Here is a 24,827-nt window from a genome sequence, read left to right on the forward strand (position 1 = left end):
TTCTGTTATTAGGGTTACCTGCTTTACTGCTAACCTCATAAAATCTGCAATTAATTTAGCTTCAGAGATTCTTCTCATAAAGGTCTATCAGTCTAAGACCCTGGGTCTTTGCATTCATTCTACTAATAGGACATTTTCTTTTGACAAACAGGACATACTTAGTAAATTTGGACCATTTCCTCTCTTCCTATTATTTATTACCTATTGCTCCTCTAAATTGCCATTTACCTATTCAGCAAATGCTTTTTTACAAAAGAGAATGTGTACAAAATGACCCCATACATCAACCCACAAAGTGACTTCTGAAACAGCAAATTTTACAAGTCAATGCAAAACATGCAGGTTTTCTTTGAATAGCAAGCTGGGACTTGAAGACACAAGTTCTTTAGACACGTGCACCTGCTGGTCAGTCTCACCATTTTACTTTTGACGAGCTCTTCAATTGCACTGACGAGTTCTGCAGCACTGGGTGTCTCGGAGCTTGTTGGCCGCACCAACAATCGAGAAGATGTCTGTGCAATGACACAAAGGAAGGAGAATCACAGTTAGCCTGGTTCTTGCTCCATGATCAAGAGACTTCCTTCACTTGTCTGTCAGACAAAGGTACCTGACATGCACTGTCAGTGTCATAAAACACTAAGATCATCCCTTCCAACCTGAGCAGCTGGAGTTGGAAGTTTCAAGTAAACCCCATAGAAGTTAAATGCTGGGATAAAAATTCCTGTTCCTACATGCAATAGAAGTCGAGGAAATATAATTGCTGATAATTCCTGGCAAATAGCTATGAAAATTGCCTGAGCTGACCCAATGGACAACAGTTTGTTAACCTGTTTTGTTGCTGCTTAAACAAAGCAACAACTGAAGAACACTAAAAGAAATCAAGAAGACTTGAAATAAAGGAGGAAGCATTATTATGTTAAGAAAATATACATCACTAACTCAGGGGCTTCTACTTTTCTAAAAGAGCTGGAGTATATCGCCCAGATTCAGATGGGAAATTGAGCTCACCATTCCTTGTGCCATCCATTTTTCCCAATGGTATGTGTAGAGCACAGAAGATCTCTGGCCTCATAAGCTATAAAATGCCAGTTTATAGATACAACTGAAGGTAAAAGGTGTTCACAGTAAAGGATTCTTTAAAGGGAGAAGGCCATTAAATTCAGCCTCAGTAATTTGCAAACAGAGTTGTTTGCATATTACATTTATCATTTAGTAACTGGAAAGTGAAAACAGGGTGTAATATGAACTGTACTTCATATTACAAACAGCACAGTGAGCATCATGCAGCACAGGGCAAGCTGTCCTGCAAACCTTTCCAACAAACCAGACAAAGAAACGGCACAAATAATGACTCAACACAAGAGGTTCTGTTCAAATCAAGCATGGGCGTAGCAAGACTCCCCATAAGTAAGCACAAAAAAAAAAAAATACACAGATTTTAGGTAGTTTGCCTTGTATTTGCCTTATTTGGAAAGGAAAACATGGGCTGGGTAAGCAAAGGAAATACAGATAACTTTAAACGGAAAGATATGGGAACTGAGCCAAAGCAGAGACAGAACACAAGTCAACATAATGCTGCATCAGAATTTACAAAAAGAGAAAACAAAAAGCGAAAATAATTAGTTTCATATTAACACAGCTGATCTTGAAACTTTTAATACTGCTTATCCAAAAATTAAATGCAAACAACTTTTAAACTGCCACCAATTGCAAATTCATGACGTGCGCAATGATTCTGCTGAATGAAAGAATGCATATAGTGTGCAGATGAGCTCTTAGGGGAGAAAATGGTTGTGTTATTTAGTGCTATTGGACAAATCAGCATGGCCTAACACATGACGTTTGCATGCACAACAAAAACTGAGCAATCCCACAAGCTGGCCTGTCTTTTAGGCAATTTACATGCTCCTGACATCTGACTGTTGACCAGGTTTTCCACAGCTGTGCCTGCATGTGTGTTTCCACTTCGGGTGCAGAGTTCAGCTTAGTCTTAAAAAACACTGTCAGTGTTGAAATCAGGTTCTGGTTATGGTCTCTTTTATTGCTCTGTTGGAGTATGTAGGATGTGAAGTAAAACTTCAGAACTGTGATTTCCAGTGCTTGTGGTAATATCACATATAGTCTGAAAAAGAAGGAGCTGCACAGATAAAACTCCTTGCTGACTTTCCTGATGGTGTACTCTGGGAACAGAGCACATCCCTTGCCCAGAAAAGAAGGAAAAGCTGGAGGGAGCAACTGAGCTCATGCAGGTATGAGATGCTGCTAGGAGCCCACAGCAGGCTGGGAAGGGAAGGAGAAACCCAGCTAACAGGGAGTTGCCAGCACTGAGCAGGATCTCTGCAGAGGAAGAACTGCTGGCAGGGAGGCAGAGATGAACGCCAAGTCTCTGAGGTCACAGAAAGGAGGAGACATTCCTTGAGATCCGGAGTAGCTGAGAAACCCAAGAAACCACCCAGCAGGGCAGGAATGTGAAGGAGGACTCCACCCAGAAGACAGACAACTGGGAACTTGTTTACAAGCCTTCTATTAATCAGTAACTCTATCACGAGAGCCAACTACCTTCTCCTCAGTAAAACTTTGCTCTGGCTTCTCACTTCTGTGTTCAAACAAAGCATTTACTTTAGATGCTAGGAGTTGTTGGTGTGTGGACTTCAGGGAGGCACACACAGCCTCCCAGGATGCCCCATGAGGGGAGCTTTTGCCTCCCACCATGAAGGATAAATATTGCATAATAACAACACATTGCAGAAGAATCACTATTTGCATGCTTTGAAAAATTATGGTATAATATTAACTTTACCGAGTTTTAACTTCTCTGAAGTCTTCTCTAAATGTAGTTTCACCTACTTTAAAAACTGTCCCAAAATGCATTAACTGATGTGGGCGCATGTTAACCTTTTAAGAAGTTGTGCTGGTTTTGGCTGGGGTAGACTTAATTTTCTTCACGGTGGCTGGTATGGGGCAGCATTTTGGATTTGTGCTAGAAAAGTGTTGATAACATGGAGATGTTTTTGTTATTGCTGAGCAGGGCTCACACAGAGCCAAGGCCTTTTCTGCTGTTTTTGTACTGCCCCGCTGGTGAGGAAGCTGGGGGTGCTTGGGAGGAGACACCAAGGTGTCTCACCAGAACAGGTGACCCAAACTGAGCAAAGGGATATTCCAGACTATGTGAATTCATGCTCAGTGTATAAAGTGGAAGGAAGGAGAAGGAAGGGGGGGACATTTAGAGTGATGGCATTTGTCTTCCCAAGTCACCGTTACACCTGATGGGGGGCTGCTCTCCTGGAGATAGCTGAACACCTGCCTGACCATGGAAAGCAGTGAATTAATTCATTGTTTAGCTTTGCTTGTGTGCATGGCTTTTGCTTAATCTCAATCCACATGTTTTCTGTCTTTTACTTGACCCATTCTCTCCCTGATCCCAGTGGCAGGGGAGTATGCTAGCAGCTGGATGGTACTTGGTGGCTTGCTGGGTTTGAACCACAACAGCAGTGAAAATAAAATTTACTGGAGATGGAAAGCTACTTAAAGAGTCTTTCACTACTGTGGTACAGGTCTGACTTTGCACCAGAAATACAGAAGTACAGACACTAGCTTACAAGCATATCCCTTCACATAAGTGTTCTTGCTATGTAAAGAAGTCTATAATGAAATTAATTTTTCTGTGGAGAACTTTTTATAATATTTGTATATCAGTTGTTTACTGTCACTGAAGGAACACGCAAATATGTCAGCTTATCAGCAAGCACTTAAACATATTTTCACCAACATAATTTTCATCTTATTTCTAAATCTAAAACTGAGATTGTTCTAGCAGGAAAACATTCTCTCAGCTCTGAAGGCTGGCCTATTTTTGCTTGTTCTGTTTCAGGAATATTTCCCAATATATTAATTCTTCAATTTGAATGTTACACTTGGTCAATTCAGAAGACACGTAGGAATTGAATACCCACAGAGTATAAGAACCAGCCATATTGACCCTACAAACAACAGCTTCAGGAATGAGTGAGATTCCCACTGAAAGGCAGTGTTTTTAAAAGAAAAAAATAAAAAAAGAGAAAATAAATAAGATCCACTAAAGTTATGAATAACATCTGCACCACTGAGAACACACAGCAAGTAATCTTTAAATTCATTAACAATATTCAGTGCTGCAGATTACAATTTTACAAAATTAAAAATTTTAAGGAGCAAAATGGCAAGAAAACAATGTGCATATTTGCTGCACAAGTCCAGATTTTAAACACCTCTATTTCCAGACTTGATCCTTGTCCCTTAAATGTCTGATCCAGGTTCAAAATTGAAATAAACTCTCTCAGTGTATGATCATCATAACATTAAAGAAAAACAGATCATATGCAAGTAAGATTTGCATCATGCAGTTACTACCTACATCCAAAGTTTTATTACCGGTGCGAAATTTTTACCATCAATTTTTATGTGCCTTTGTTTGTGAAAAACAGATGGATTATGTGCTGGTTTTGGCTGGCACATCACGGTAGCTGGTATGGGGCCATGTTTTGGATTTGTGCTGGAAGCAGTGTTGATATCTCAGAGTTGTTTTAGCTATTGCTGAGCAGAGTTCATACAGCACAAGCCCTTTTTTGTTTCTCACCCCACCTCACCAGCAATGAGAATGGGGGGGCACAAAGAGTTGGGAGGGGACAGTCAGGACAGCTGACCCCAACTGACCACAGGGATATTCCAGACCATATGGCATCATCCTCAGCATATAAAGCTGGGGGAAAGAAAAAGGAAGGGGGGGGACATTTGGAACAATTGCATTTATCTTCCCGAGTCACTGCTACACGTGATGGAGCCCTGCTCCCCAGGGGATGGCTGAACACCTGCCTGTCTATGGGAACTAGTGAATGAATTCCTTGTTCTGCCTTGCTTGTGTGCATGGCTTTTGCTTTACCTATTAAACTCTCTTTAGCTCAACCCAAGAGTTTTTCCACTCTTTCCCTTCTGATTCTCCCAGGGACAGTGGAACAGTGACTGTGTGTGGCTTAGATGCTGGCTGGGGTTAAACCATGACAATTATTACCCTTATTTGGTAATTCCTTTCTCTTAGGCATGCCCCCCCTTCCCTCCCCCTGCTCCCCCCCAAAAAAACCCAACAAAAACCAAGAAAAACAAAAGGTAAGATTATAAAACAATTAGACTCTAATCATTAAATATGGCATCAGCCAAAGTGATGTAAATCATCCTGTGAGCACACAAAGCAGCTCATTTCCCCATTTAAAGTGCTAGCAGAAAAATTTCTACACTTGTGCTTTTAAAATAGAGAAGGTTTTATTCATGCTCTCATCATAGGACACCCTTTTAAAGTTGTCTAGAGGGCAAAAGTGATTACTTCTGTCTACCATGAAGCTGTATTATGTACATTTTTGAGACCTTTGGAAACAGAAGAAAAATTTGTGCAAACAGAGGTTATCTCACGTGACGCCTCCCCCACGTCCTGCTCCTACCTTGTCATCCTGCGAGTCGGGCTGGAGAAGACTGTGCTGCTGAATTGCCATGGGCGGAGGAAGCGGCACAGCATCTGCTCCCTCTTCGCCTTCCTCCTCTCCGCAGCTCTGCATGCCTGAAGAGGATGACTTGGAGAGAGTGCCACTGCTCAGCCCCTCGTTCCGACCCCTCTGTAAATAACATCAAGATGTTCAAGCTCTGTTATCTCAGCAGCATGCAGCTTGTTATCACATGTTCATTTTAAGACTATCCTGTAGTTTCAGCTCTCTCCCAACAAGTAAAGATGCTCCGACAAACACTCTTAACCGAGGGGGAAAATGCAGATGCCAAAGACAGTTTTCAACGTCTGGTAAAAGCAAAAGAATTCAAATACTAAGAAAAAGACATTCAGCTGAAATTTACGACAGGAAAGTGTTATGAAAGCCATGCTTGCTTTCCAAGTTCAGTTCTACAAAGAGAAATCTGTATCTCTCTGAAATATGTATCTTGCTCTGTATCACAGCAAGACTTTTGGAGGACATGAAAAACCCCTATTACAACATGAAGTATTTAATCAATCATCCTTTCTGTCCCTTACAAGGAACTCTGATTTCAAGTACCCAAAGTTTAATGTACTGTTCTCACAGAATAATTTATCTACCTTCACAGGAAGACAGCAGCATAGATGGTTACTTTTTTTTTCCTGACTTTAGGGCACTGGCCTTAAATTTATCCCTTCACTCACAGAACTGCAGAATAACAGATACTGCCAAAACGATGATACAACTACAGCACAGAGGGCCTCTTTCTACAGCCTGACATTCAAGGTCAGAGGCCAGTATTCATTCCTAACCAGTATCTCTAAATTCATCATGCTGCCAAGTCTTCTGTCTTCCCTTTCCCTACACTTACTGTGGATCTTCACTAGTGTTCCAAGTGTGTGGAAAAATATGTTGGGAGGAAGAAAAAAAAAAAGCAGCAATAAATAAAAAATTGGGCAACTGAGACCACTTTTCTGGATGGTTAAGTACCAAAACCAATAGTCAGAGTCAATCTAATAAAAGGGAATAACATGCACCCAGCTGTGCCCTTGGAAGCAGTAACATCACATTCATTTCAGCCTGAACCATAGGTTTGTAACAAAGAATTTGGCTCTTGTCTGCATCTAACTGGAGGCCAGCTTTGTTCATACAAGAGTTCCAGACTTCGAATGAGAGGGAGATGTTTGTGGGAAGAAGGGAAGCCCTCAGCCCACATCCTTGGTGGTAAAACAGTTCACAATTTCCTTCTCTCCAATGAAAACTGCCATGCATATTATTTGACTAGTGGTAACTGGCCTGCATAGTAGAGCAAATAATTTTTCTGTGCTCTGACTCTTATGCAAGGTGCAATTAGAGCTTTAAGCAGTTAAGCAGCTCTCTCTACACTTTCCCTGATCCATCAACAAGAAAAGCAATGGAAATACAGAATTACCTGACTATTCCCAGACTTTGAAGCACCTTTACTCACAAAGCCACTTTCCTAACTATCCTAAGAGACTAAAGCCAAAAGACAACTTTTTATTTTCCAGTTTCTCTTTTTAAATTCTAGACGCTTCCCAGAGCTTCACTAACACTCTCAGAGGGCACAAACTGTCCCTGGCACAGGACTGGCACAGAGTACAGGGATTCAGGATGAGCACAGGGCACCTAACACTTTGCTCCTGACTACTGGACAGTCACGTGAGGAGACAACCTTCACATGACAACATTTAGTTCCTTGAAAAACATACACACAAGTCTCAGGAAGTTGCCTTGAGCACTTACCTCTTCAACAGTTTCATCTTGTGGGGTCGCTGCACTGTCGTCTGAATCCTTCTGAGAGCCTGCATCGGCGCTCTTGCGCACCTCTCTGCTTTTCTTATGCTTGTGGGCCAGTTTTTTGACGTGCCCGTCTGCTTTCCCACTGCTCAGGCGCCTCACAGGGCTGGTGAGCCATTTCCTCAAGGTGTTGCCAGGGCGCTTGGGGCCCGGGGAGCTTTGAGCACCGATCATGTGGGGCTGAAGTGACGTTACGGAAGCGGGAGGACTGGCATCATTGCTGGACACCGAAAGGGAGTCTGGAAAAAAGAACAAGGGAAGCACTTTAAAGCTGAAGCAAGTGAGAAACAAGGCAAATGGACAAATGTAACAATGGATATGGATATGAATTTATGGACAAATCAATGAGACTTTTTTTGAGGTAACCTGGCCTTTAATGACACCGCAGCTATCCGTGCTCATGCTGCACATGGCCATCCATGCATAAGCACCACTGATGTGTTAAGAACAGTCAAGCTTCATTAAGTTGTTCCTGCCTCAACTATAATTCCTACTTCCCACTGCTGATACTTATTTGATAGTAAATTATACTTTCCATATGTCATGTAACTTTATGGAAGGATATGCTTGTTTTATCTTTTAATGTTTATTGCTTTGAGCAAAGATAAAGGGTAACAATGATTGCCTCAATGAGATAAGCAAATCATTTTTCAAACACCAAATTTAATTACAAATGCTCCAATTACTTCTGTTATTTATATATTTCCCCTACCCTTGGGATAGAGGGAAGAAGAAACCAGAAGACAGTTAAATGTTTGTCTTTTGCTTAAATTTTCTCTGAGTTTTGGCTTTATTTTCTTTGTTTCTTAAAAAGGCACATAGCAATGTTTAAAAGCCCCTTGATGAAATCTCAGGATCAGCAGCAGTTCTCAGCATGACACACTTGAAGTTCTGCAATGAAACAAAGGATACACTTTTCTCAAGCCATAGTTAAATGTGCAGGAGGTCAAAAACACTTTCCCACCAAGGTTCCTGTCACTTGACCAGGACTATATGCTTATGATGAACACCCACTGGTTAGCTATTGTGAGACTAGATTTCTTTTCTTCCCCATGCAGCACAATGTTGTTTCCCCCTGCAATTCTCTTTTCCTAAAAATACACTTTTCTGGGGGGGATGAAGTGGGGGCCTGGAAACATTCTTGTAACACCACTCTTATAAATATTGTCTACCACTCGTGTATTAGCAAGGCTATCCTAGGTTGTTAAATATGGGTTCCCCACCCCCCCCCCCCCCCCCCCCCGTATGCACTTTTGCAGAGATGGTTTACATAAGGATGACATAAATAATGTTTTGTTGAATGTTTCTACTGCTGGGAATTAAATGCAGTGCTTGTGCTCCTTCTCAAAGCTTGACACAGATGTTCAGGTCACCTCTTCTGGCAGCTTTTCCCTAAGAGGTGTATTGCCAGTCTGACTGGAGATAGTTTGAATTTTGTGGAATAATATGGTCACATTGATGTAGCAACACACTTAATCATAAACATCCAAATGCTTGGATTCACATACAAATATGTGAGGCTGCTCCATTTCCACAGAACACTAAGTGTAAATGATGGTTTTGAATGGAGATGGGGAAAGAGGCATAAAATGTGGATATAAAAAGATAGGACTTTTTATTTTTCCTTCGTGTTCAAGCTGTTTCACAAAGGACACCCTTTCCTAGGAATCCAAAATGTGATCTATCATGCTGTTTATGAAAATGTTCCTCTGTTCCAATAAAACCCATGGCATGTCACCATTAAGATACATCAGCTCTGATGCCAAGAACATTTGTAGCTTATACTGTGTGAACACACACATAGTAATTGCTGCTAACCACCACTTTCATCATGTTTCCACAAAACTGGAGATAAACAAACTTTATAAAGCATACTTTCAGTCTAGCTACTAACTCTTTAAACCAAGTCACATCTGCAGAATTATCTTCCAGCAACAGCTGTAGCTGTTGTGGGCATAGATAGGGAGACTTCACATGGTGCCATTAACCTGGCTTCAAGGCTTTAAGTAATGGGCATCAGCAAAAAAGCAGATGCAGAGCAACACAAGATGTCTTTGTCTCTAAATCTTGGGAGAGCAGTGCTAAGAACTGCTACATTATTTTCTTGCTGAACTGGAAAGCATAAAGAAGAAATTAATTACCTATAGCAATGGTTTTCAGCTTTCAATCTGAGTATCCCTCAAGGCATTGGGATCACTGCTTAAGGGTTCTCAGCACATATGCAAGAAAAGCAAGCCTACTAGCCATCAGCATCCACATCACGAGAGATTTTTGACTTTATTTAAAAAACCCTGATCTGCTTATTAAAAAAATTCCAAACAAAACTTGCAACCATCTGCAATCTCTCCACAGGAATCCAAACAATCTCCTATAAAAACTCTGTAAGAATTTAGTTTGACTGCTCTTTCACCAAACTTATCTTTAACTTTACTGCATCATGCATTTTAATTATTATCAGATGCCTTATTTCAGAAATCACAGCAAACATCAGCTGATGGGTATTTCAATAAATAACCTTCTGCCACTCTGCTAGTGGACTACAGAAGATGAGAAAACAGTGGTGGTGTACTTGTAAGTTTCTTAAAGCACAAACTAAATGCCTTGTTTCCAAAACACCAAGCTTGAAGATGTTATAACTACTCAGCCAAATTCTTCTTTCATTTGTATATAGTTTTCCTCCCAATAACAGTTCATACAAGGTTCCTTCCACACAAATAAAATAGAGAACATCCACTCGTTTACATAAGAAGAAAAAATTAGGCCTTTGCAGAAGTCCACCATGTACTGTAGATTGTATTTTGTATTTTTATATCTGTTGCATTTCTTTCCTTTGCAATTACTTCTTTCTAACAAAAAGGCAGCATGGTGGTGTAGTAACTGATTGCATACAATTGACTTTTACATAAATGTGCCTATTCCTAAGCATGTAACATGCCTTCAGTTAATAAACTCCTTCTTTTTATAAAGTGTGTTCCACCTCCTCAGATTTTCACACATCCTTTTGACAAGCTACACTTAGCAACTACTGAATTTCTTGTAAAACCAAGCAGTACAGGACAGAGGCCCTGAAACTGTGGAAGGCAAGTATTTTTGTCTGACTGTACTTCTGTTGTACCACTCCTAACTCTTAACCCAAGTCAGCCAAGAGTTTGCGGGCAGGGGAAGGGAAAAGAGCACAGAGAAATAAGTAGACTGTGCTCAAGCAGAGAGGATCTAAGAGACAAAACAATGTAAGCCAGACATGTTCCGCAGCACATACTTCAGCCATATCCTCCCACACAACATTAGTTTTCATTTGGTGTGCAGCATGTAACTGCTTCTTATCTTCCCTTCTGCATGACTTAATATGAAATCCTTACTGAAGTACTATTAGGGCTTCAGGGAATCACAGAAGTGGACATCATGTAAGTAGTACACTGAAATGACAGCACTGTTGCACTTTGCTCTTTAAAGCTTGAAATCACTCAGAGAGAAGGAAAATCACAAAGGTTGGGGACCTTTGGAGATCAGCTAGACCATGCCCACTGCAGGGTTTACAGGGTTGCATCCAGGCAGGTTTTAAGTATCTCCTGAGAAGGAAACTCCAAAACCTTTCAGGGCAAACTGTTTCAGTGCTCTGCCAGCCTCAAAGTAAAGCAGCTCTTTCACATATTCAGATGGACCTTTCTATGTTTCCATTTGTGCCCACTGCCCCCTGTCCTGTCACTGGACACCGAAAAAAGCCTGGACCCATCCTCCTGAAACCCACCCTTAATATACTTGTATGCATTGATAACACCTCTTTTTAAAATAAATAAAAATACTTCATTGCTATAAAAGCATCAGCCCAAAGATCAATTTTTATTAAATAGGGCATTAAAAATAGAGATTTAAAATCATCAGTGTTAACCTGAAAAGAATATCAGCCCACTAGGTCTTTCAGAGATCAGATCTGACTTTTTGTCCTTCCTTAAATTTGCAGAAAACACCTCTAAAGCCTCATAGCTGAGTTAACACTCACCAGAAATATTCTGTGTCAGTGTTTTCCCAGTGAGACCCTATACCATCTATTTTCCCATCCCATCCCAGCCAACAGGCATCCAGATTTTCCACTTACTCACTCCCATCTGTTTGCTCAGGACCCCAGGAACAATACTAAAGCACAGTCATGTACAAAACCTGGGTGCCCATGTTCATGTATTTATGTAGAGGCATTGCCAAATCGAAGCATTAGGGAATATCAATATCCAGTACAAGCATTTTCAAGAGCACAGAAAGACCTTTCACCTTCACTGTGAAAAGAGCCCCATGGGAGTGTCTCATTTCTCCCTGTCCCATCACTATAAACTACTTCTATCTATATAATTAGGGATACAGACTTGGTTTGATTGATTACCATTCTTGGGATTGTTTACACTAAATCAGCTTTGTTTCCTTTATGACTACACAGAAAATTGTTTCTCTAGCGTTGCTCAAAAATATTTTATCTCTAAGACATACTAAGAGGAAAAAAGGAGTATTCAAAATTGAACTGAGAACAACACGGAATTTTAAAACCAAAACAGATGGAATGAATTTGGGGAATGCTAACCCAAAATGTGTTTCAAGTACAGTAAAGTTTCTAGTGAGAATGAGACTCCCTTTTAGAAAAAGATAAATGAAACAGATGGACATCTTGGAGAGAAGAAAAATCCAACACACACATAGCGGTCACACACAGCAACACCAACCCAAGAAGAAACCATCGAATTTAATAAAACCACTACTTGTTCAAGTAGAGGAAGTTTTGCAATTCAATAAAGTTTAATAAAGTAAAGCCCTAATGGATGGGCTTTGCTTTATAATTCATAGCCACAATAAGAAAAGAAGCCATTTAACTGCCACTTTCCTGAAAGTAAAAAGCACATATGTTGCTCTGGTAGTGAGGTCAGAGGGTTCACTCAGAGTCCATAAATATATTTTTGAAGCTAAAGGGCAGGCACCATGGGCTCTGACCCCCTCAAACTAGAAGATAAAGTTACCTCCAACAAACAGGCAAATTTTTGAAACGGGAAGGGAAATGGGAATTCTCATTCTAGTCCCAGCTTTCTTAACACTAGAAACATGCACATCTGTGATTAATAAACTGCTTTTTTCCCTAAAAAATAAATCAGCCATGGTAAGCTAGTTGATGACTTGAAAGACTCTGCTTCATATTAACTATTTCCATATTACTGTTTTTTTGAGTTTTACTGCAAGGGGCTACAGAACTCCTCACTCCTTTACCAATCAAACTGAATCTGCTTGATGCTCTGCACCTCTAAACACAAAATGTTCCAAAATTAAAAATAAGAACATTTCACAGTCTCTGGACTGTGAAACAGCGATGGGCAAAGACTGAAAAGTGGAGAAAAGCAAACTTAGTAACCCTGACTGGCACGTCATTCTGCCACTGTAGATCTGCCATACACCATGGACTTTAGGGAACAAAAACTCAACCAACAAACCAATCAGCTGATCAATAAGATCTGCCGCAGGTACATTATGAGTGTTTGGGGAAAAGGGATGTTTGTTGGTACAAAACACAGAGAGCACAAATCTACGGTGATGCACCTTAAGGTTTAATATGCAGGGTAGAGTTGACAAGCATCTGATGACAAAAGTTCATAAAAGCCTGCCTGCATACACAGTGATCCCTTGTTATGAGATGAGGAAGGCATGGAAAAAAAGAGTGCAAGGATTATTCTAGTCATGGACACAAATGCAATTTCTGCCTGGGAACTGCTTTTGAATAAGAGGTTACCAACCTGCCATGTAGAAGACCACTCAGATATTTCTGTATGGGTCAGGAATTTCACTTCTCTCCTTGCTGGGAATCCTCTTAAAAATATCCTTGCTGCCTATTTTTTGCAAACCAGTACTGGAATGTACATCAAAAGGCATTAAATGTGTTTCAACTTTTAAAAAGCCCTCATAACAGCAGTTACCATTTAAAGACAATGCAGCGTAAGTATTATCAGCTTTGCAAATAGGGCATTTCCACAAAGCCCTTTGGGAAGCACAGATTTCACTTGCGAGGTAGAGTGATATCACTTGCATAAGACTAGTTTGTTAAAAAAAAATTTAAAAATCACAAAATGCAGAAAGCTAGTACTCAATACATAAAAGAAAATCCCTCAATCACATTTGTGTCTGGAGTGGAACAAACAGAGCTTTAATTTCTGGTCAGCAAACCTTTCTTGTCATTTATTTCAAGTTCTGCACTATGCTGAAATACCAGTTAGTAATCTTTTAAGAATGTGAATAGACAAAGAGTTCAACTCCTTAGCACATCTCCCCTGATTAATAAATTATCTACATTAATTTTGACTAATACAGGCACTAGTCCAGAGCACTTATATTTACATGTATGCAATAATTAAGTCTTCCACGTCATCAAAAGGTGATTATCTCAACATCAAATAGACTGGAATTCTAAGCTTGAGGCTAGATAGTCTTCAGCTTCTCTTAATGAGATACTAAACTGCCTAACAAGCAATTAAAATAACCCCAACCCGGCCCCTAAGACTGTCATCTTAATGACTTCCAAAGGTCTTTCTAATATTGGGAAAAGTCATTCAACAGAGATATTTGCAACTGCTCTAGAGAAAAGAATCAAGAAAACCTCTGAGTAAGAGTAAAAAGAATACACTGTTCATTTGAATTAAAAAAATAGTGGCATATGCCTCAAAGGTTTAACACACATATTATTGTCATGTTACTAATTTTTTCTTAATATCTTCTCCTGACTTCCTACCCATAAATTTAAAACCAACTTTTTGTAAACCAAGGTTTTCCAAAGTTTTACATTCAAGCTTTTAACTAGTTTCACATGCATTACAGAATGTACACAGAGAGAGCTGCAAATACAACTGCTATCTATGAGCTAAACACCATCAAAATTCAGATGGGGAAAGAACCCTCCTCTTTGAACTGCTGGACAGCTTTGCATCCCACACTTGTGTTGTTGTTTTTCGGGGTTTTTAAGCAGGAAGAAGGCATGATAGTGTGCCAGAAAAAACCCTCCAAGGTTAACAAAAGTAGTTCTGTTTTTGCTTCCTGGAATTCAGACTACAGGGAAATAAAAGCTCAAATCTAAATCTTGTATACTGCTACAAGCACAAGGCAGCACTACAGAAAGGGAGAGTGGACTTTGTGGGGCATTTCATTCTTTGCAGTAAGTTGCTATTCTCTCCTGTTTCTGAAGAGACATACATTTTGTGTCACAAGTAGGAAGTATTAAGACTTAGACTGCTGAAGTTTAGTTTCACAGTTTGGGAAAACCACAAGCTTTCAATAGATTAAATCTCAGCTTCCTTCTATGCAGCTTATATTTTAATAGGCAGGGTCTGGATTTCGACTCTATTCTTTTGGCCACCTGTTTGTTCAGATTTAAACACAGCTACATCCATGTGCCTGGCAGGACACATCAAGGACAGATTTATGTAATTTAGCACAAAAATTTCTCAGTCAAGTTCTCACTCTTTGTCTCTGTACTGAGCCATCCTCTTTACAGATCAAAGCACATGGCCTGATTATTTTAATGTGATTGTCTGCCAATGGAAGGGAGGGTGCATTTCCCCTAAACACAAACTGCACAGGCACTTGCATGCTCTTATGTAAGAGCTAATGAACAGAAACATGTTCTAATTTTCAGGCAAAGGTTTCTTGTTTTAATGCACCACCTCCAGCAAGTTCCCTCAGGCCAACTGGGGCCATCATCCCCAGTTTTCTCTCGCACTTCACCTGTGCCTTCTCTTACAGGACATTCTTTTACATCAGTGTGAAGGAGCACAGATGATTATTTGCTCTGCAGACCTACAATAGGCAAGATTTTCAGTGACAGATTTAAGTTACATATTAACAATTCCCTCATAGGGGCTCATACATACTGTATAATGTAAGAAAATTAAGGTGACACCCTTCTTTTATTAAATAGTTGAGAAACTTCTTCAGAGTAAACAGTGAATGAAAATTAGAGAAATACTGCTTTTCTATAATAGCAAGCAGGTGTTCCACAGTACCAATGCATTTTCCTTATTTTGCTTTAAACACAGTAGCTTGTAAGATCAAATTTATAAAAGTTTCACAAAGACTCTACTACATTACTCTTTTCCAAAGCGTAGGCATTTTTGAGCTTTACTACAGAGACACAAATATTTTAAACTGTGTATGCTATTTGAGCTAGAAGCCAGTATCAGGTATATATCAAGCTATTACAGGATGACCAAAGCAGAAGATCCGATGAAGGCAAGGCCCAACCACTCCTCCCTCCAGAAGAACGGATGCACAGGAATGACTGTTCCAGACCTGCTCAGTATCCTGAGCTGAAGGAGCTGTGTACAGCTGCTCCCCCTGCTCCCCAGCACTGCTGCTGCTGGAGAGCTGAAGATCTCAGCACAGGAAGCTGTGGAGGGCACAAGACAGCTACTGAAGCAGTGGGAGCTGGCAGCACTCGCTCCCTTCCAACTGCTCCATGGCACAGCACTCCCTGCCTTTGACAATAACAAGCAGCCACCCAGTGCGGAGAAACGACATCTGAGGCAAAGAATGGAAAAGAAGGAAGCAGAAACTTTGGGCCTGGGCCTCACAAGGCAGCACTGGTGCTTAAGACAATAGAGTTTAGCTGGCTGCTGACAATCCATCGGCCTCGTGCTTGCCACGTGCAACCCACCTCCCAAGAGCCATGCTAAGGGATGCCAGCAGCAAAGCTGCAGCTCGGCTCGCGGCACAGAGCTGTATGTCACACACTACGAATGGGAACCACTCCTGACAAGATTCGTGATGAGCAGTTTCAGATTTTAATTGGGGCAACTGCACAATTAATTCTGCTCATCTGTTACTGAGCTGTAGGGGTTTTATCATCTGCTACTCTAATTTTTGTTGTAAAGTAAATTTTTGCTCAGAAATGGATAAAAATAAACTCCAGTCCTAGAAATACAGCTCTGAAACTGCAGAGCAGCTCATCTGATATGCCTTGTGCATCAATCCAGAAGAGGAAGATTATGAACAGACATGAAACAAAAATGTCCATATCACTACAGATAACAGAACAGCCAACCAAAAGAGGGTGGAAAAGGATGCATTCAGCAAACCCTAAGCTCTGCTCAAAGCAGAGAAAGCTGTAGAGGAAGGGAGGGAGAAAAGCAAGTCCGCAGAAATTGCACGAGGAAGAATCACGATCTCAGATGCTATTTAAAGCAACACATGCCATGCCTTCCTGTGCAAAAGCCCAGCAATGCAGGGCATCCCAATGGAAGGAATTTATCCTACGCAGACTTTAAAACAGCCCCCACTGCTTGAAGAGAAAGGTTGTATACTGCTGAGATATTGCAAAAGCAAGTTTCAGCAAGTCTGATCTCCAAAGGAAAGAGCGAGACACAATTCTGCTGTACTACTGAAACTGAGAACGTACACACAGATAGGGAGGAAATAAGTTTCCACCACTTTACGTAGTCAATATAAACAAGTCCCACAATTACAAAGGCAAAAAACTAAATGCACACAAAATCTGCATAAATGCTGAGCCAAAAGTATTTTTTCCTTTTGTCCAGAAGTTTGAAAATAATTTGAGCACGTAATGTACTCTGCAGTGTATTTACAAATGTGTGACCTCTAGAAAATGAAAGTAGATGCATTTTATTCTCTCTTGAAATGCCAAAAAGAATTCCAACACATGAGAAAACCTCCAAAAATCCTCTAGTAAAACTGACAGAATATCTGATGAGTCACTTTAGAACCCTGTAAAACTTTAAAAACACTTTAAAACACAAAGGGTAGATACTATTAACAATTTCTAAGCATACCTTTGAGTGTACTAGTCAAGTTTATAAAGAGACAGTACACAGTGTTTGTATTAAGTTACAAAAACAAATGAACTAAAAGAAATAATGTCTTTATCAAATTTCATTTGTTTTAAACCCCTAAGTTATTAGACTACTTGTACTAAAAAAATACTTGTTTCCTGTTCACCTACTGCAGTTACACATTAACCTAAATACACATAATAATCCAACAGTAATTTTAACAGTCTTTTTTTCTTTTCCCCCCATCCTCTTGATTCAAAGCAGAAGAGCTCATTAGAACAACTAGCAATTGTTTGGAGCTACAGCTTTAGCAACAGCTGTACAAACACATCAATCTCAAGTTAGGAACTCTGCCATAAGCTCAATAATAATAATATACTCATACTGTTTAGCTTTGGGGCTATTACAATAACTTTGTAAATGTTATACTGTTGTAGCCCTCAAAAAACACATTGAGAAAGAAATTTAGGGAATTGAGAGCCAAGATGGAATTGCTAAAATAGTGATAAAAATGGGTCCTCTAAAATTCCCATAGATAAAAAATTGTGTTTCCTCCTTATCCAATTAATTATATTGGTGATAGAGATTCGTTATATAATGATGTTTGCTCCGTACCCAATTAATTGATATTAGTGATAGAAATTCATTGTACAAACATTACTTTGCATCGTAAAATGTTGACCTTTTTGGTGCACACACTGGAGCCCTTGTGGCCATGCCACTGCTTTCAGCCTCCCCACTGTGTAATGAGATGACTGTGGGTGATGACAGACAACTTCCTCCCAGTGCAATCCCACCTCAATCCCTACATTACCAAGAGCAGACTTAGATGACATTGATTAGAAACTGAACTGGTTTTATATTTTTTCTCTTCAGATGGGAATGTAACCTGAGCAATACAATGAGAGCACATGTGATTTTAATAAAGGTCAGTCACACTGGAAATACAAGGGTTTTTTTAAACAGACTTACCGTCAAGGTTGACTAGCAGAGAGCTATTGAAAGTCATAACGCGTATCTGCTGCAGAGATGCCTTTTCAGGATGAAGTATTTTAAGGGATTAGGAAAGGGGAATATATTGCTCACCAAATTAATCCATTTTGAATACAGACTGAGTCAAAAGAGGATAGATAACTCCTTGATATAGAGTATTTTAAAACTATATATATAGTTACAAAGTATATAAAATATATATAGTATATCTAGTATAAAGTATATTATAAAGTATTTTAAAACTATAAATTAATGGAAGATGTGACTTTTTATCTCTGTGTGCAATTCAAATACACTGAATATGGAATAAAACACTGAATACTGAAAACAGAATCATTGCCATGTTTGTTAATTTGATTACAGTCTCTACAGGAATAACGTATGCACTGCTGAATTTTCTTTGGCCTGATCAAGACCATATCATACACATACAGAAAGCTACATTTCGTCATGCAAATTTTCCATTGTTTTTGCTTCCTTGAATTTTCCCAATAAAGCCTCAGGAGGAAGGTGATGCTGTGAACTGCCTTGTTCAGCAAGTCATCTAAATTCCAATTCCTCACGTCATTCCCCAGCTCCCATCCATCTAATATTACTTAAGTGGCCACAGGAAAATGATGTGATAAGATCATGGGAGAGCTGTCCAAAACTGGTTTGGATGTAGGAACCAAAAGGAAAAAAAAAGGTAAATAAAAAAGCAAACTTCTTTAGAAAGGCAATTAAAAGGCAATAAACCAGAATTCTTATTACTTGCTTTAATTAGACACGAAGCAGAGGAAGGGAAGGAAATCGGTAATAATTTCTACAAAACAATAATTATTGCTTTTTTAAGTTATAGACTCAACTGTAAGCCTAAATTTAGGGACAAATAAGTTATATGGTGACAATTAAGGAATTTAATTAGCTTCTATTAATTTTTCTATTGAAAAAACCCATTTCTTCTTTTCATCAAGTCTCCAGCACTTCCTACAATGCCTCTAGACAGCTGATCTCTATGAAAGTCTTCTTAGGGCAAACTACTCCACATAATCTACAAGTTGGATGGTGTCTTTTTGTAACCACTCACTCAATCTTCATTGACTGGAGGTGTCAAGTCCCATGTTCAAATGCAAGGAAACAAAGAAATAGGTTAAGTGGTTTAGCAAGCATACTTAATTATTATCTGTGAGGAAAACCAACCTTCACAGGGGAGGATTGTTAATGTTACTGATGTTGTCTTTTCAAAGCAGGATGGATATACTTTTATCACCCAAATTCTGTTCCTCTCATTACCTCCCCTAAAGGAGAGTCAGCACAAGCCTAGATGAAGAAATTCAATGGTTTTTACAGCTGCTTGTAGCTCTGCTCAAAAGCAGATAATGAACATAATGCTCATTACTAGTCTTGCAATGAGCACCTAGAGGAAACTTTCATTATGTAAGTTATAGACCATTCTTATGCTGCTGCTTCACTGCAGTAATTTGTGTGAAAGAGAGCTGTAACACAGCAAGAGGGAAATTAAGTTGAACTACAAGTCAGAACATTTCTGCTTTGCTCAGTCCAAGCCCATCAATTCAATTCAGACTTTTGACCATGATACAAAACCATATGCATCAGATGCTTAGATACAGGTATTCTCTCAGACAACTGACAAAGAGGTAAAGATGCAGATATATTTCTGGTATGAAATCAAACTCCACCCTTCTTCCCAAAGTTTTATTAATATTCCTTCTGGTCTCTCTCTGGGAAATACTAAATCTCTTGGTACTGACTGCTCATATGATGTTCCATCATACTTTTGAAGTAAAATCTAGAAATTCTTCACTAAATATTTTGATTATGCTTCAGTAGCAATACACAGGAATACAGACATCTTAGCCAAATCAAAAAATGCTTATATATAAACATTTATTTTTTTTATTTAAAAAATGGAGTTACAAGTCCTTATTACATGAAGATTGTATTATAAATCTAAAGCATACATTCTCCTTTTTTATTTTTAAAATAAGTTAAAACTCAGAACTGAGTAGCTGGTTTAAGAATGAGCTGGGGCTAGAAGAACCATTTTAAATTACTCTGTTTTCATACAGTACTTATACAAAGTCTGAGTGGAAAGTGCTGCAGTGGAGGGAGCAGACTTTTAAGGATTAGTGGCAGACGGCTGCCTGGGGTTAACTCCACACACACCTCTGATCCACACTGCTGCTCAGTCTTGGCTTATTTCAAAGAGCAAGTAACCCATCTAAGAGCTACAAAAATGGCCTTTTCAACTGGACTGGAAAGTCCAGTCCAGTTGAAAAGTCCGGTCCAACATATCAAAATTAAAGGAGAAAAAAGTCAGGAGTTGTTGAGACAAAAATGCAGATAGCTGTCGATCTTATCTGCTCACTCAGAGCAAAAAACCCAAGTCTCAAATGTTGAGGTTGCCATGTAGGGATGGTAATTATGAAAGGACAACAATACTTTTCTTGCATAAACTCCTATACCTCATAACATTTTGCTGTTGTTGTTATTTTTTTTGGTGGTGGTTTTTTAAAGGGGATCTTGGGGTGTGGGAGGAGGGAATGGTGTAGCATTTTCTACAGGGTCTACTCCCAGGTCTGGCTGTCTGTGTGACTGCACAAGAAGCAGCTGGATCATATGTGCAAGCACAGGGTAAATAAACTAGCAGTACCTGACATGTAGCTCATTTTTTACTAACCATGAAACAGCACCTCCAGCTAACTCTCTGGCAAGTCCTGCAGCTTAATGATTCGGAAAAGCCAAGAACAAGTGAGTAAGGACACAGAGGTCAGGGAAGCAGCACCTTTGCATGTGTAACTTTATAGCTGCTACATGAGCTCAGTTTAAGGAGGATTTTTGTTGCATGCTCTTTGTGGAGATAGAAAGGCACACACAGCACATACTTAACAGCTTCCATCTGTATTCTAAAAGAATAGACTTTCAAAGTGTATATGTGAATCTATGCCAAGAATTACACCAACCCATTAGTAATAACTGGACTCTCCCACTGCATCCTCTGAGTTCAGTCCTCAGAGATTCTTATCCTCCCTTGGATACCATTTGCTAACAATTACTTTACAGTAAAAGCATCCTGTTTTATGGATGAATTATTTCTGAGGCTTGATATATCGTAAAATGTTATGAAAGATGAAAAAAGAAAGATAGTTTTACTCACATACATTTTTTAAGCAATCTACTGTACATATAATAAATGTATTTTTTTCAAAGCTAATTCTCTATTCTTTCTCTACTCCTACAACCACCTTTCCTCCTTCGAAACCCAGCTCCCAGATGGTTAATAACTTCAGGATAAATTTGGGGGTTGTACATTTATTCCCTGGATTTTATCCATGAGATTTGCCTCTCAAATTTCCCAAGTGAAATATAGACTCACATGATCCACTTAGGGACTAGAACACATACATGCTATTGTTTCTTCCAGCTCATAAGGTAACTGAAAAAATATGTTATTTTCAATATTCAGTTCCAGATTGAAACAATCTCTCCAGCTAGATAACCATAAACAACTTTAGTATTTATCTTGTCTCTCTTGTCTCATATGCAAAGCATTTTTAAGTTACAGAAATGGGTGGAATTACCATGAGAATTGGTTTCCTCCAACCAACACCACTGCTTTCTCCAACTGATGTCAGATAAAGGCAAAAATACAATACTTATGTATTAGTTTTAGTAGTTTCTTGCCAATTCATTACTCAAAGCCCTATTTTCTTTCTCCCTGTATCTGCACAAGTTTTTCTTCCTTCAGACTTGATGCATAAGTGGAGCAAATCCTCAGATCATTTAATTATGCAGGAATACATAATTATTAATTGTACATGTATTCTAACATTTTAATGAAAAATGTACCAAACTTTGTAATTCCTTAAAAAAACTTTAAGCCACGTTGAAGTCTTCTACAAATGAAATTCTGCACTAGAGTACATTCTGAATATTAAGCCTAAATCCCACATGACCAGTTTTAAGTTTTCAGTGGCCAGTGATACTAGAGATACAATTTTTACTTGTTGCAGTTCAAGAGATGGCATAGCTACAGTTATGCTGGGGTATGCAAGTGAGCTTTGCTCCTGTATTACGAAAGGCTATTGAGCCTCCTTACGGCATGGTCTGTGCGCATGGACATCTGGTTTTGAGACACAGAAAGGGAACAATGAAGAATGTTTGTGAAACCATGTATATTTGCCAAGCAAGACTTCGTATGTGTCTATGATCTTAATTTATAGCAATAATGGAAAGCATCTCACTGATAGGAATAGACTACACTCAGCACTTTATAAAACGTGTTTTGTAAAAATTATTTGGAAGTAAACTAACCACTGCAACACCAAGAGTTTAAAAGTGAAGCAAGGGAGCTACAGTCAAGACAGGAGAATGCAAAGCAACATGAAAGGGAGAAGACTGCTGCCGTGCCATGAACAGACCTCCAGCAGACTGGGTAGTCACAGCTCTGGGTGAGCACTTGCTCTAAAATATTTTGCTGCAGAACATTCTGCCTATCAACTACTATTTATAATTGACTCCTTTCACTCCCACCTTCCTGCAAAAAGTACTGTAAACCTCTACTTGCTTACTTCTAAAAACTGGAATAATTGCTGTTTAAGCAAGCGATTGTGCAGCACTTGGGGGCTACAGAGCAGCCTTCTGAGAACACAGCTCTATTGCTGGATCAGAAATGACAGCCTGCTAACATTAACTCCCACTGGCTGGCACTCCAACACCCCGTTACCTTTTGAGGATCTGCTGAGAGGTACGACCATCCACTGACACACGACCCTATCTCAGAGGTCTCTGATAAGATTAATTCCCATTACATCCTTGATTTCATGTCTGCAAGCCTTTAACCATCCTCCTTCTCCTCTCATCCATCCGTAACTGCAGTTTGGATACTATCAAATAACACAGATTAACCTGCCTTTTGCTGCTTTTTTATGAGTATATGCATACAGCATACAGCAAGAGGTACATAAGAAGGCATCCCAACAGGTGCATCAGCTCCAGACACTAAAGGTTAGCACTGTTTTGTCCTGGCGATATTTCCAACGTTCTAATGTGTATCATACAAACTTGTTCAGTAGCAACAGAGCAAATGCCAAGCACAAATATTGTTTCCTGTTAAAAATTACAAAGGAGGAATAGGAGAAGACCCCACAAGAATGAGTTTAACATAAACATCCTTACCCTTACCTCTGTGCTCCTCCAGTCGAGACTGAAAGAGCATGGCTTACCTCCATGTTACATTTCAGAATCGATGCTGCCTCTAAATAAATTTCACAGACCAATTTATTTCCCAACTGCCCTTTCTTTTCAAGCTCTATTTCCCCAAAAGCATTACTTCTCAACAACAATTTAACAGAAGTGACACATACTGAATAATCTATGACTTCTTTGGTTTAGCAGCAACATTCTAAGAAAATTTCTGCTCATCTCTTAAAATACTACCATTAATAACATTTCACAGAGCAAGAGTTACCATTTCTCATTTCCCTAGATCAATTTAAAAAACCCAGTAAAGTAGCACATGCCTCTTAAAAGCTTCTTCTGAAAGAGTTTACTGTGCAGCATCTCAATAGTTTACAAAGAAGATTAATTCCAACACTGCTCCCTTTCCCATATAGGTCCTTTCTGTATTACTCTGCATTTTCTGGCTGGGGTCAGAACAGAAGGAGGGGAGAGTAGAGAGAGAAGAAAGGAAAAGTAAAGCATCCTACTAAACTCCCGTGATTTGAAAACATCCCACAACCAACCAACCAACCTGCCTCCCCCTTCCCATTGTATCTGTACTGTGCATATTTGTACCTAAATCCAGGATCCAGTATTTACAGCCACTCGGCTGCCCGTTGCCGCAGCAGGTAGGATTTACTGAGTGAAGAGATCCCAGAGTGTCAATCTGTTTAATCCTGTTCGGCATGGTGAGGAGTCAGCTGCTCCGATACCCACAGCTTCCAAAGAACCTACTCGCCTGCAGCCCGGGATGGGTTACAGCTTCTCCTCAAGTGTTCACCCAGATAACGTTCCAGGCAATGCCATCAGAATGAGGAAGTCACTCTTATCTTCTCAGGCTGGTTTAGACCCCTGCCTGTCGTCAGAGCAGCTCCTCTCTCCTCAGAGCAGGGATGCTCTCCTCTGACTCACTGAACACAATTCCAGTCTTTAAATTCACATGTGGGAATAGCCAGATGCAGCAGATTACACTCTACCGTAACTACCCTAATTGAGGCTCAGGGTGATCTCATAAAATACGGCAAACCAGCAATTTTTCCTCTCAGCCTTCAGGAAAGATGCAGTCTAGTACCCCATCAAAGCTCTTTAGTAACCAGAATGCACAAAATGAACCTTTAACATCTCTTTTTATTTTACACTGCATAGTTAGTTTCTAATGCTTTAGCTAAAGGCATAAACAGAAAAAAGACGGACATTTTCTGGTCAGCTAAACCATGCAGTGCTTTCCCTGGAACTTCCAATTTTCCTTGACAAACAACAGATTCTGTCCTCACGTTCTCCATCTCCTGAGCCTTGTTTGTGATAATCAATCAGTCAATCAATCAAACCCCACAATACTGGAAAATCCACACCATTTGATAAATTAAGATCTTGCCCTAATTTAAACTACATTGCAGATCTGTTTCACCTCTGAGCTCATACTCTGCAAGATATATTTCTAGTTCATTAAGCTGTCTTCCTGTTCAGTAAACTGAGAGGGCATGTATTTTAGGTTTTGTAT

General features: G+C 39.6%; 1 protein-coding gene across 5 annotated transcripts in view; it reads right to left on the reverse strand.

Annotated features, from left to right (window-relative positions):
• TRIO (trio Rho guanine nucleotide exchange factor) overlaps window positions 1-24,827 on the reverse strand; it is a 242,903-nt gene that overhangs the window by 26,362 nt on the left and 191,714 nt on the right. For 4 of the 5 annotated variants that reach the window (XM_038125615.1, XM_038125626.1, XM_038125634.1 and 1 more), the window contains exons 35-37: window positions 7,257-7,549; window positions 5,472-5,642; window positions 417-512 (exon numbers count right to left, since the gene is read on the reverse strand). In XM_038125615.1, the coding sequence (XP_037981543.1) occupies window positions 417-512; window positions 5,472-5,642; window positions 7,257-7,549 (560 nt within the window). Of the gene's footprint in view, window positions 1-416; window positions 513-1,033; window positions 1,576-5,471; window positions 5,643-7,256; window positions 7,550-24,827 lie in introns of those variants that run through there. The other variant, XM_038125651.1, reaches the window with a different exon arrangement.

The sequence above is a fragment of the Motacilla alba genome, chromosome 2 (genome assembly GCF_015832195.1).
Source record: "Motacilla alba alba isolate MOTALB_02 chromosome 2, Motacilla_alba_V1.0_pri, whole genome shotgun sequence".
NCBI lineage: Eukaryota > Metazoa > Chordata > Aves > Passeriformes > Motacillidae > Motacilla > Motacilla alba.